The following is a 12,641-nucleotide window of genomic DNA, read 5'->3' on the forward strand; positions in this document are numbered from 1 at the left end:
CAGTTGTTGTTGAGCTTGTATTAATATATTATGATCTTTATCACCATTTGGAGTTGACCAGTCATGAACTTCTGCAGACAAAAATCTGAAAACCACGTGGCTTTAATGAATTCTCCAGAGCTGCTACTAAATCTGGTAAAATTCACTGGCTTTTTACAGTATTCTATAAAAAACAGTCACAATCTAATTTCTATTTTGAGAGAATACATCATGGGCGTACTTTACTGCTGTACTGTACTTAAGTACAATTTTAAGGTACTTTTTTTCCCCAATCAGTTTTTTAATTTTATGCAGCTTTAAATTTCTACTATCATACAGTTTAGAAGCCAGTGTTGGTACTTTTTGACAGATACATATTAATACATAAAGCAACTAATAAAATGATGATATAGTATTATAGATCCAGCATCAATCAGTATAATTGAAATTAGCTCCACCTTTTTACCAGCTGCAGCTTTAATGTGATGTACACATTAATGCATCACTAATTATAATTATATAATGTCAATTACTTAATACTTATGTACTTTAACTTAAAAAAAAAACAAGAGTTAAAAGCACTGCTAATGCCACTGCATTACCAGGGTTAAGATTTGGGTAAATGAGTACACGAATGACATGACAGTAACCCATGAGCAAGGCTTGTCATACTAGGAGAAAGGTTGAACATGCATACAGTGGTCCTTTTAACTACATTTAGATCTGATCTCTGTCTTAATTATGTCAAATGCTCCACTTTAGTAGAAGCAATACTAATAATGTTTAATACTATTCTGATCACTGCGTGTCAACAATGCATGGGAGTTAACATTGGGCATCAGGAAACATTAATGATTCATAACTCCCTCCCCCCAACCTCTAAGATCACACAATCACTGCTGCCCCTTGCTTCCTCCTCCTCCTCCTCCTTCTCCTCCTCTTCGTTGTCAGTCACTGGCTGGAGAAACACGCGTGCTATCCGCCGGCCTGGTCCCACACCGACTAAGACACACAACACATCAAGTAAGTAAGTAACGTAAAGGCTGACTGACAGTCGCGGATTCAGTCTGGATACTGACGTTGTCACTCGTCAATGAGAAATGAATGAGTTGACGACAGTCAGCGGGGACTCTGAGCGTGTTAGCCGAGGCTAGCAAGCGGCTAGCTCGCTAGTGCTAACGCTGACCACCGTAGCTGCTGTCACGCCGGGTGGACGCCGGCTCTAGTGGACATTTTACACACACGTCTTCATGGGGGAAAAGGAGTGCTTTAGTGCCGCATTTTAAGGCCTTGTTTTTTGGTGTCCTCTTAAATGCTAACCGACTAATGACTGCGTTGTGCCGCAGCTAGGACCTCCCACGAGATGAGAGACGGCTAGCTGACGTGTTAATGTTAATGCTAGCAGGGCTCAGCTCTGGGTGCTGCTGGCTGTGTAGACGATTTGAACAGCCTTTCTTGCACAGCAGGTTTTACTTGATATAATTAAAACATTATTAACCGATAGTGAAAGTGTTTGGTCGTTTTCTGGTGGACAGTCTCTCAAGCAGGAACTGTTTTCTCAATGAATAAAAAAATATGTTTTATAAGAATTGGGCTAAATGGTGGTATAAGATGGTAACTTATCAATTGCAAGTCAATCATTTGCCTTTCTGAAGTGTCCTTGAGCAAATCACTGAACCCCACCCTCCTTACTGGGGGTGGGTGGGTGTACTGCATCTTACCATGCAATTGACCTCATTGTAAAGCAGGTAAACTGCCCCACATCCATCACTTGGTTAAAGCAGTGTGGGTGAAGTTAATTCTATTTGAGAGCTCCAACCACTTAGCAGAGGTTATTTGAGTTGACTTTCCCCAAAATCATTACAATATGTGGTTATGCAATGATTTTAAAACTGAAATAAGGGAACCTTTTAAAAGGGTAAAACTCAGGCTCCAAATGTACTTATGTACTTATGATCTCAAATCCCATGTAAAGACCAAAACTAACACTGAGTTCACCCTATATATAGATGTACTGTGTGTTTATCCAAAGCCTGATATGTGCCATGGAGCTCGATTTGTTGTCAATAATATATATATTTAAAACGCGTTGCTGAGTTCCTTCATTTAGGTTAACACAGGCACTGTAGATTATTTTGAGTCATTCCCACATACATCCTTCCTGCAGCTAGATACCCAATAGAGCACCAAATGCTGCAGAAAAAAAAGCCTGCTGTTCAAGGGACGTATGCTAAAAGCTATATTGACCCGCTATTATAGGACATTTAATATTAAAACGGGTGTGTATATTTTGTATGTCTTTTTTCAAAGACCTCAGTATAATCAAATGAAGCAGAGTGCATTGATTGAGTAGAGAAGTCAAAGTAGGATAACAAGCGGATGAAGGGGATAAATCTTTTGGAGGCATCCAAATTGTTGCTTGCAGTTATTGCTTAATATTTGCAAGATTAAGCAATACTTAATATTGCTTAGAGTCTTCGATTTTGGCAAATAATAGTGCAAGCACTTTCCATATTCATCATCATCATCCCAAGACTAAAGGGGTATCCATTTAATAATGTTAAGAAGGCAGAGTTTCTTCTCATTTAAAGAAATCTTTAACACGTAGCTTCTTTCCCCTCATCTTGCATTCAGAATTTGACAAGTGAGTATTGCTGATATCATTGACATTTACCTGGTTTGATTTTTTTTTTGTCCTATCCATAGTTATACCTTTTTTTGTTTCAGTTCCATAGTTTTGCAAGGTGGTGATTGTTACATTTCTTTTCAAATGCTTGCGGTTAACTGGATGAAAAGAACGCGTTGAGCATTTGCCGTTGAATATTAGTTTAAGCTCAACACCTTTTACTGAGGAAGGTGAGTTGAGAGCTTGGATAAGATTTTAATATAAAACATTAAAAGCATACTTGGCCCCTTACTTTGCTCGCATGCCTCCCAGTGAACGATAAATCCAGAGACAAACTAAAATGGAAAAAATTCTCATTGAATTTAAGTAAATGGATGCCAGGTTTAACAACAGCAAAACTATATCAAAACATCAATATACAAACTCTCACACTCGTGCAGTATAATCCAAGTCCCGTTTATCCAGTCGTATGCCCCTAACTTCTCAAACACATGCATTTCCCCCAAAATTGTACTATTTAAAGGTCACATATTGTGCTGCCTCATCTATCAGAAAACCTGTTTAAAAATGAGCTGATCAGAAATTGACGTCATTTGGGCAATATGCCAAATACAGGTTTCCAGGTGGAACAGTAGAACCACATTCAGCAAGGTGTCCTCGCCCATGGAGGAGCTGCTTATTCTACCGCCTTTTCCATTTCTGCGCTATAACAGACCTGTTAAACACGGCCTGAACCAAAAACGAAAACATTTCTGCGAGAACAGAAAAGTGTTCATGTACTCCCATTATCTGAGGATGTCAAGACCCAGTGGATTATCTTTATATTTTAGCTGGTTTGGGATTTTTGACTTAAATTCCCTCACGACAAGAATAAAACTCTTTCTCAATGAGGGTCAGTAAACAGCAGGGATAACTTTAAAACTGAAACTCAGGACGGGTCTGTACCAGCTGTCTGTGACCCAACTTCAGTCTCAGAAGGTGTAAGTTTAGCCATTTATCAGTTGTTTTAGTCGCTGTTTATTTAGCAAGTTGTTTGCCTGATAATGTTAGCACATTGTGCGGTTTATACAGCTGGCTTCACTTGTAAGTCCACAGGTTTAAGAACTGTTGTAGTATGTATGTCTGGGCAACATGGCCCAAATCTTCTATCCTGATAGTGGGCATTTCATACCTCCATGACAATATAGCACAATAAATACGTTTCTAATAATTCAATGAAATTAATTTCCTTATCCATATTTAATAAAAACTGATATTTTTATCATTATTTACACTATTTGTAGTTGTTGTCTTAATAACCCAGGGAAAATGGTGATGTTTTGGTTAACTATAACTTTTCCTCCTGTAATACTGTCATCACCTTGATGCATAATCTTGCAAAACAATAATCCAGCCACGTAACTATCGATTCATAATTAATGGTTTGTAAGAGTGGCATTCAACAATGTGACAGGACAGGCAACAGAAGTATCGTGGCCAGAGTTTTCCTGCTCCAAACTATTGTTATTATATTGACTTTTTAAACACTTTGGACTCAGCTGCATGTTGTTGGGACGTACTAAGCATACCACTGGAAAAACGAGACCTGGATTATACTGAGTTGTGTGAGAGTTTGTCAAACAATGTTTTGGATACATCTTTGCTGTTGTTAAATGCAGCCTCCATTTACTTGAATACATTAAGGATTCACCCTGTTTACGTCCGTTTCTGGATTCTCCGTTCATTCAGGAGGCATTTCAGAAAAAACGTTTTCTGTGTAAGACGTAGTGAGTAATTGATCAATTGTGATTTTAAGGGTGAAGTATACCTTTTTAAGCAGGAAATGCCTTTCCCTAACATTTCCAAAATCCATTTCAGTTGTGTATTAGTGTTCATCAATATTACTACATCGACATGTTGAAACATTAAGGGAATGCATTTCCTGTATTGTTACAGAATAATGTGACGTCGTTAAAAAAACGGCATGGCTTGCACAATGTTTGATTTGTTAGTAGGGCAAAACCTCAGTACCTACTGGAATGAATTAGTTTGCTTGCATGGACATGTGTGTCTTTAACGGATCCATCAGTGGAGTGGGATTTAATTTTTTTATTTTATTCAATGCCTTGTTAATATTTTGCCCTAGACTAAGTAAACCCTTTTTTGCATGCTCTCATGTCACTGTGTCAGGATTTGTCAAGTCTTGTCCCTTTTTACTAAGAGCAATTTACTATCGAAAAATATGGCTCTAAATTTAGTGTTGGTTAGACATGCTGACTTTGATCATTTGTTCATGTTTAAAAGCCACTTTTAGTACTCAAACTGCAACCAGGGTTTCTTGGTTGTCAGGTAAAGATGATGCTGCATTATCCGAATCACTATACAGGTAAAGCCACAAAATATACATTTGGTAAATGCCCTCATAGGATAAGCATAATAATGATGCATGGGCTAGTGTAATAATTGCACTACAGAAAGCTACCGTATCACCTGAGAGCATATAGAAGAAGTTGAAAACTAGGAAGGTGAATTAAATTTCTTAAGTCGCGTCTTAATAAGCAGTGTTGGGTTTTAACAGTGATTTATTTGTTAATTTAAATTACTTGTTTGTGAGACAGGAGAAACTGCAACTCAGACGTGTATTTTGTATATTTGGCTTCACTTAGCCAACTTCTCATCCAACTGCTATTTAGACTCAAAAGCATTGTTCATTTTCCCTTAATTATACTATTGAGTTTATACGGCGACAGCATAGCTCTGAGTTTCGGTAGAACTTATTTAGAGTCTGCTGTGCATGACTTTGTGGATGATACTGATTCTTGACAAATCACAAACAAGTCCATACAGTAAAGATTTTTATTTCATCTGCATGGGATTCTTCAAGTTTCCTGCATGCCCCTCGCTTTTCTCTGGGACTGATTTGTAGACTCTGTTTCGTACAGCTCTATGAAAAATAAAACATTTTGGCGATGATTTATATATATATATATATATATATATATATATATATATAGCACTGAGTCTAATAAATCAATCCCTTTTGTTTAATCCTGCGTCTCTTTAACTAATCCAAAAGTCTGTACTTGTTGTTCTCTTTATTTCCCCTGCAACGGATCAAAGATGATGTCTAAGAAGATCCCACAGTGCTCTGCACTGGATCAGTCGGAGCTTGATCAGCCTCCTAGTCATTGTCAGGTGGACCGATCTGCAAATGCAGCGCTGGGGGGTAGGAACAAGGCTGAAAGCAGTCAAAGAAATGGAGAGACTGCATCATCGTCCCCAGAGAGCAGCAGCTTGAATGGAGACGGAAAGCGCAGCGGGAAAAGCCGTCGCCGCAAGAAACGTTCATCCAATCCCGAGTCTCGCCCTGAGGGGAAGGTTGACACAAAGATCAAGAGTGAAGAGAAGCGAGACAAAAGGACCAACCAGCCACCACCTGACCGCCCTGCTGGGCTGATTGGCCTGCAGTCTGAGTGTGCCAATGTTTGGTTTGAGCGCAGCGTCTACGAGCGAGCCGAGAGCCTCTACCAGTGCTGGTTGGCGAGCTCCTCCAATGGGAACACCAAGTCAAACCGTTCACCCTCAGCCCCAGGTAAAAACTCTAAATCTACTGTGGCTCCATCATCAGGATTGGTGTGCCACCATGGCGATCAGGTGGCCTGCCACCATGTTGTCCAGGCCGTGTGGGTGAACAAGACAACCTTTGACCAGGCGGAACAACAGTATGTTAAAGAATCCGTGCAGCCGCCAGTTCCAATCTCTCTTGACCTCCCATCCACGCCTAATCGCTCCATTGCATCCAGAACACCTGATGAGGGATATCAGTCTCAACCCCAGACACCTGCAACTCCTGTCATCCAACAAGCATCTGTTGCCCCAACCAATCGTCAGTCCATTAACGGACTTCCCCGCATCCCTGTGGAACTGCTTAGAGACGTTTGGCTGGAGAAACCGCTGTATGACCGCGCAGAAGCAGCCTTCTACCAGAACCTGTACGGTAACAATTCCTCCAAACGATCCAGCTGCACCTCCACTTCCAGAAGTAATGACCACCCTCAAAGCCTTGTAGAAGAGGAGGAGGAGGAAGAAGATGAGGAACTAGCGGTGGAGGAGAAATGGGTGGTCCCACAGGGCAAAGCAGAAGTCTTCCATGCTCTGCTCCCTATTCAGGAGGAAGAGGAGCCATCTGAGGTCTCAGAGAAGGCCGAAATGTCGGGGGCCGGAATCTGCTACTTCATTCACCCAGACAGTGAGCGGGTGTGGCTGGACAAGTGGCGGTATGACGCTGCAGAAAGCCGTTTCCATGGTTGCAATGAGAGTGAAGCTGTAGTGGGGAAGAAGGGTCGGAGGCCAGAAGCAGCATCAGCTGCCTCCACCGCCCCACTGAGGGACAAGTATGACCAAACCTGGAAAATGGAGTCGCTCCAGATGTTTCATCTTTCATTGTTTTTCTTTTATGTAATCATGGATTTCCCTTTTTGCTTTTCTTTTGTGAATGAGTGAAAGTCTTTTTATTTTATTTTATTTTTTTACTTCCTGTTATATCATTCATCTTGGTTCATTCATCCTTTATTCCTTATTGTCTGTTTTTAAATGTTCTGTATGACTGTTGTTTGTATGAACCATTGTTGCCTTTTGCCAACTTAACTTCATCCAAACTTTCTTTTGTATAGTTGTGTTGGGGTGGTTTGTTTGTGGGAAGTTCAGATAAAAGAATACATAGAATAAGCCATTCATTCATTAAATCATTGTGAATTTAGAGCATGCGTCAGCTGATTATAATAATAATTATTAGTAATAATGCCGGTTTTCTTTTTCTTTTCGCCTGAACACCTCTGTCCTGTTCATACATACCTCTCTTGTCCCTCCTTGCTCTCTCCTCTGTAGCACCATGAGTTCAGTGGACTTTTTGGCCCAGGAGAAGATCTGGTTTGACAAACCTCGCTATGACGAGGCAGAGAGACGCTTCTACGAGCGCACGGACGGCTCCTCCCAACCAACGCAGGTACCCACGCTGTCTCAGAGGTTCAGTTTATCTCCTGCTTTCCTTCTCTCGTCCCATCTGAATTTTTTATTATTTTTTTACACCAAATTACATTACCTGACATGTATGTATGCACAGAAAGATTTATGTTGAATTTGCCAGATTTAGATTAAATCCGACTTAAGCAGATATTTAGATTTTAAATTTTGATGCAGTTTATACACTGTACATAAAAGCCATGTGAGATGAGGAGCAAGAGGGCCCATTCACAACACTGAAATAGTGTCTATTCCATACCATTTTATTTTTTTTAATATACAACAGGGAAAAATTGACACAACATTGAGGGTTAAACAGTTCAGATTTGTGTTAAATGGCAGTGTACCAATACGGCAAATGAAATAGAAACCTTTCAGTTATTCAGTATTGATACTTCGATATATGTGACAAAACTACATGGAAATAATAGAGCTAAATAGACACATTTTGCAAAGGATGATTCAAAGTTAACCTTTATTCATTTTCTTTAAGGATGTCGGGGCTAACACCATTCTGCAAGACATTGCCCGAGCCAGGGAGAACATCCAGAAATCTCTCGCAGGAGTAAGTACATGTTATGTGCAATTTCTGTCCCTTATCTCACATTAATACTTTTACCCAAATATGGTACATGTAGCCTGAGCAAGCAAGGTATAACTTGACCTATAAAGCACATTGCTTTCAAATGTCCAGGGTAACCAGACACGTGTAAAGATAAGGTTTACTCAATTTCATGAATAGTGACTACTACTTGATTTGTATCTGTATTCATTTCTCTTTTATAGTCGCAAGCTAGACAAATCTCAGTATCCCACCTCTCATTCAAATGTCTGTGAGACTGTGTATCGCTACATTTTTACTGTCAAAGGATTCAATCTGCCACTACTCCATGTTGACTGAACATTACCATTGGAGAAACCTGCTTAGAAAACCTTCTTTTTAGAGGTCCCCTTCTGACAAGTTGAACTAAATTAGGAACTTGGTTTGTAAAACAGAAAACACTGGGGAAATATTCCAAAAATATCTTTAACCACTTTAATCTCTGTGGAGCCAAACTGGAGAACCAACTAGTTAGGTTAACTTAAGGCTAAAAGTTGAAGCACGGTGACCTAAGGCTATACTAACATTACTCTATAGAGACCGTGGTGTAATCCTCCATAACCTCTCAGCTCTACAGTGTTTCCTTGGTTACTTGTTTGCTTTCTGTTCTATCCTCTTCACGGCACTTCACGTAAGTAGTAAATGTTGTTTATCACCTTCCCTTCCGTTTTCATGCTTAAAATCCTCCTCCTTCTCCCAGCTGAAGACTACCCTGTGTAACAGAGGGTCTGATCAACCTTCCCTGAGCCAAATGTCCCAGCCTGTAAGTGCCGCCAAGCCTTGTGTGTCCCTGGAAGCCCCTCTGTTGCCAATCACTTTGTCAGTGGACCACGCTGACAATCCAAGCTTTATTTGAAGTCTATGAGACCTTTAGTCAGCTTTTAGATTATATTTTTGTTAGGAATTGGTGCAGACCCCCCTCCATGTAGCTTCCTTTCATTTATTTTTCTCTCGGGCTCCATCTACAGCTCCTCTATTTCTGCTGAGATGGCCCCCTTCTGTGTGTTGTGTGAGCGTGTTCACATATGGTGTCTGCTTAACGGTCTTGGGTGAGATGAAAGGACTAACATTTTAGTTCAGATGTCGCTCTTACGAAACTGTGTTGATTTCTTTCTTTCTTTGTGTCTTTTGTTGTGCAGACCATCAGCAGCGCAGCCGATCAAGGGGAGATCATCTGTCGCATCAAGAGCCTGGAGCTGGAGAACCACAGCTTACACAAAGGTGGGTTTGTCCGTTGACGTAAATTATAGCTGCAAGATCCGAGATTGGTAGCATTTCAATATTTAGTGATTTCACTTCAGAAATATCAATGAAGATGAGCCAATGCTATTAGTGGATCAACTAGGTCATAGTGTCTTAAAGTGCGTTCCTCAGAGATTTTGTGTGGTCTGAACGTGACTTAAAATAGATTAATTATATTTGAATTATCTGTGGTCCATTTCAGTAGCTTACATACACAACTTGGCTACTGTGTCAAACTCCGCCTCCATACAAGCGTCTGTCAGTTGAGGAATGTTAACTTGTAGGCAGCTGCTGGTTGCTCAGATTTTTTTTTTATGACTTGCTACACTTTGACGTTTAGTTTTAAAAATACTATATTATGATTTTTTTTTTCATGGCATACTTTGTCAAAAACAATTGCAAACTATGATGTTTTTGTTAATGGCATACAAGTTAATGATTTCTTTTATCCCTCTGGCATTACGTTTCTGTGTTGTGAGTCAGTCTGTCTGTCCAATCCTTTTTATATGAACACTATTTCAACACCTTAAGTGACTTTCTTCAAATTTGGCACAAATGGACTTGGATGAATAGATTCATATTTGGAGTTCAAAAGTCGAGGTCACTGTGACCTCACAACCATCTCATTCTCATGGACGCAATCTCTCAGGAACGCCCTGAGCAAATTTGGCATAAACATATTTTTTTCGCTCAAGGATGAACTAATTAGATTTATTACTAGACATAACATTTTATGACTTTTTAATGATATTTCTGTAGTGTGTTATGCCATACAAAATGTCCTAGTGCTTGGCTACTCAAATAATTGACCTTAAATGAGTGTTTCAGCACCAGGTGTTTCATCAGCCCCTGTGTTATCCAATGCCATTGTCGAGCTTCTTTTTCCACTTGAATACGTTGATTTTAATGAAAAATACATCATGCTTGTAATGTGTATGTATAAAACAAAAAAAAGGAACACCTACAAAAAGAAATGCATTTTTGTGAATGTTTTTTTATTCATACATAACCCCTCCTTCTCCTGTTTTATTTTATTTGTTCATGTAAGACTCTGTATTGACTGTGTTGCTGTTTCTTTAGTGGTGGATGACTTGAGGGCTGCACTTTCCAAATTGGAATGTCGAGTGTCCGTTCTGGAGAAATCTCCTGCAGTGGTAACCCCTGCTACCGCTCCTTCAGTACCCTACACAAATGTGAGTTTCTACAGACAGCCTTTATCAAGTCAGTCATGCTGTGCTTCAGTTTTATTTTGCCTCCGGTATATCACTGTTGAGCATGTGATTTAATTTGACTCTGTTCAGGGCGCTACCGTCCAGCAGAAGACCAGCGCCCCAGTTAAGAACGAGGAGGAAGAGGATGATGACGACGACGATGATATTGACCTGTTTGGTAGCGATGATGATGAAGATGCAGAGAAACTCAAAGAGCAGAGGTTGAAAGAGTACGCAGAGAAGAAGGCCAAGAAGCCTGGCATCATCGCCAAGTCTTCCATCTTATTGGATGTCAAACCTGTAAGTCTGCACACGGAACCGATTTATTCAAAAAAATCAATATCTCTTACAGGAGCCTTAAACCATAGATTAAAAATAACATGATGCATAAAAGGCATAAAATGTATCAGAATCTGCTTTATTGGCCAAGAATGTGGACACATACAGGGAATCTGATTCTGGTTTAAATTGCTCTCAATGTACTTGGACAAAATCCGAAGAACAAATTACAGGAAGATGGGACAACAAAAATGGCCAACAATATCTATATACACTATCATTTTTATTTTAGTTTGATACTGACTCTGCGCCCCTTTCCCTTGTGTTTTATCACCTCCTCTGCCTTTTTTAGTGGGATGATGAAACTGACATGGTAAAGCTGGAGGAGTGTGTTCGCTCGGTGGTGGCTGACGGCCTGTTATGGGGCACATCCAAACTGGTTCCTGTGGGTTACGGCATCAAGAAGCTCCAGATCGCATGTGTGGTGGAGGACGACAAGGTGGGAACAGACATGTTGGAGGAAGAAATCACCAAGTTTGAAGACTATGTAAGTACTCTGCAATGCAGTTGTTCATGTGTTTGTGTGGAGGTCACACACACACACACACACACACACACACACACACACACACACAGACCAGTCTCTCTAAGAAAAAAAGCACACATTCTACATTCATTGTAACCACTGCGGTTAATATTCATTTTAAAAATTTTGCTCAAATCGGAAGCATTTCAAATTGTTTATAAACAAACTCAAAGGGTCTGTGTGAACCTGCTTTTTATTGTTTTTGATCAATATTGAGACACCAAGTTGAATGTCCTGAAAGTGAAACTACCCTCAGCTCTCGCTCATTGTGACCACATGAGGGCAGCAATGTGCCTGAGATGCAGATTCACTAACAGTCTCACTTACCAGTTTATTAGATTTACCTAAAACTACTTAAGGTTATGATGTTCAGACACAATTTTGTAGATGTTTATTCAGATTTAGTCAGTTAGCAGGCTGTATTTTGTGGCGCTGTTAAATTGTGTTTCACTAAGTGGATATTCATTGCTTTCTTATGTATTTTTCAGTGACAATGGTTTTCATTTTCATCTGTTACCATCTGACTACAAAAACCAAGCCAAAGCAGTTAAATTACTTTTTTTTTTTATTCTTGTGTTCCAATGCCAACATTTAAAGTCACTGTGACTATAATAAACTGGCAACTGCACGGTAGTTAATCTGCTTTTCAGGCACTGTCAGCACATTGCTGCCATCTTGTGATGAAAATGAGGCCGGGTCCAAGACTGAAAGATTGTAGTTCACAAAGTAACTTAAGTAAACTAATTACTTTTTCCTTTTTTGCTCTATTTCAGATCCAGAGTGTTGACGTAGCAGCTTTCAACAAGATCTGATTCCTCCGTGGCTCTTTCTGTCTTTCATCATGCCTTGTTTCTCTGCTGATTGTGTCAACGGTTAATAATATTAATAAAAACAAACACTTGTACTGAAGCTATCGTCTCATGGTTTAGTGTTCTTGTCCTGATTTTTTTAAAAGATCATTTCCCCTAATTGACACAAACTTACCTTTTTAATATGTAAAGGTTTTTTAGAAGTCGGCTTCCACCTCCATACCCCAAACTTAATAAAAAGATCAACATCTTACAAAACAAGGACCCGGTAATGTTGACAGACCTCACTTTGGATGTGATTTTTACC

The 12,641-nt window shown here is 39.8% G+C and overlaps 2 protein-coding genes across 3 annotated transcripts; both read left to right on the forward strand.

Annotated features, from left to right (window-relative positions):
* Positions 1–890: 890 nt before the first annotated feature.
* LOC129094852 (elongation factor 1-delta-like) lies at positions 891–12,434 on the forward strand. Of its 2 annotated transcripts, none has more exons than XM_054603137.1 (8): positions 891–1,006; positions 7,472–7,589; positions 8,100–8,171; positions 9,347–9,428; positions 10,530–10,642; positions 10,751–10,960; positions 11,292–11,486; positions 12,299–12,434. In XM_054603137.1, exons 2-8 carry the CDS (start codon positions 7,476–7,478, stop codon positions 12,335–12,337), a joined length of 825 nt encoding a protein of 274 aa, XP_054459112.1. In that variant the 5' UTR covers positions 891–1,006; positions 7,472–7,475; the 3' UTR covers positions 12,338–12,434. The 2 variants fall into 2 exon arrangements, with proteins under 2 accessions (XP_054459112.1, XP_054459111.1); XM_054603136.1 differs by having other exon boundaries at positions 891–1,002.
* Positions 5,705–7,465, forward strand: LOC129094659 (uncharacterized). The gene has a single exon (XM_054602919.1). It carries the CDS (start codon positions 5,705–5,707, stop codon positions 7,085–7,087), a length of 1,383 nt encoding a protein of 460 aa, XP_054458894.1. The 3' UTR covers positions 7,088–7,465.
* Positions 12,435–12,641: the final 207 nt, after the last annotated feature.

Source organism: Anoplopoma fimbria, chromosome 8 (assembly GCF_027596085.1).
Source record: "Anoplopoma fimbria isolate UVic2021 breed Golden Eagle Sablefish chromosome 8, Afim_UVic_2022, whole genome shotgun sequence".
NCBI classification, from domain to species: domain Eukaryota; kingdom Metazoa; phylum Chordata; class Actinopteri; order Perciformes; family Anoplopomatidae; genus Anoplopoma; species Anoplopoma fimbria.

Coding starts and splice junctions, on each gene's coding strand:
- LOC129094852 (XM_054603137.1), top strand. CDS start 7,476: ATGAGTTCAGTGGACTTTTTGGCCCAGGAGAAGATCTGGTTTGACAAA. Junction 7,590..8,099: donor GCTCCTCCCAACCAACGCAG/GTACCCACGCTG, acceptor ATTTTCTTTAAG/GATGTCGGGGCTAACACCAT. Junction 8,172..9,346: donor TCCAGAAATCTCTCGCAGGA/GTAAGTACATGT, acceptor TTTGTTGTGCAG/ACCATCAGCAGCGCAGCCGA.
- LOC129094659 (XM_054602919.1), top strand. CDS start 5,705: ATGATGTCTAAGAAGATCCCACAGTGCTCTGCACTGGATCAGTCGGAG.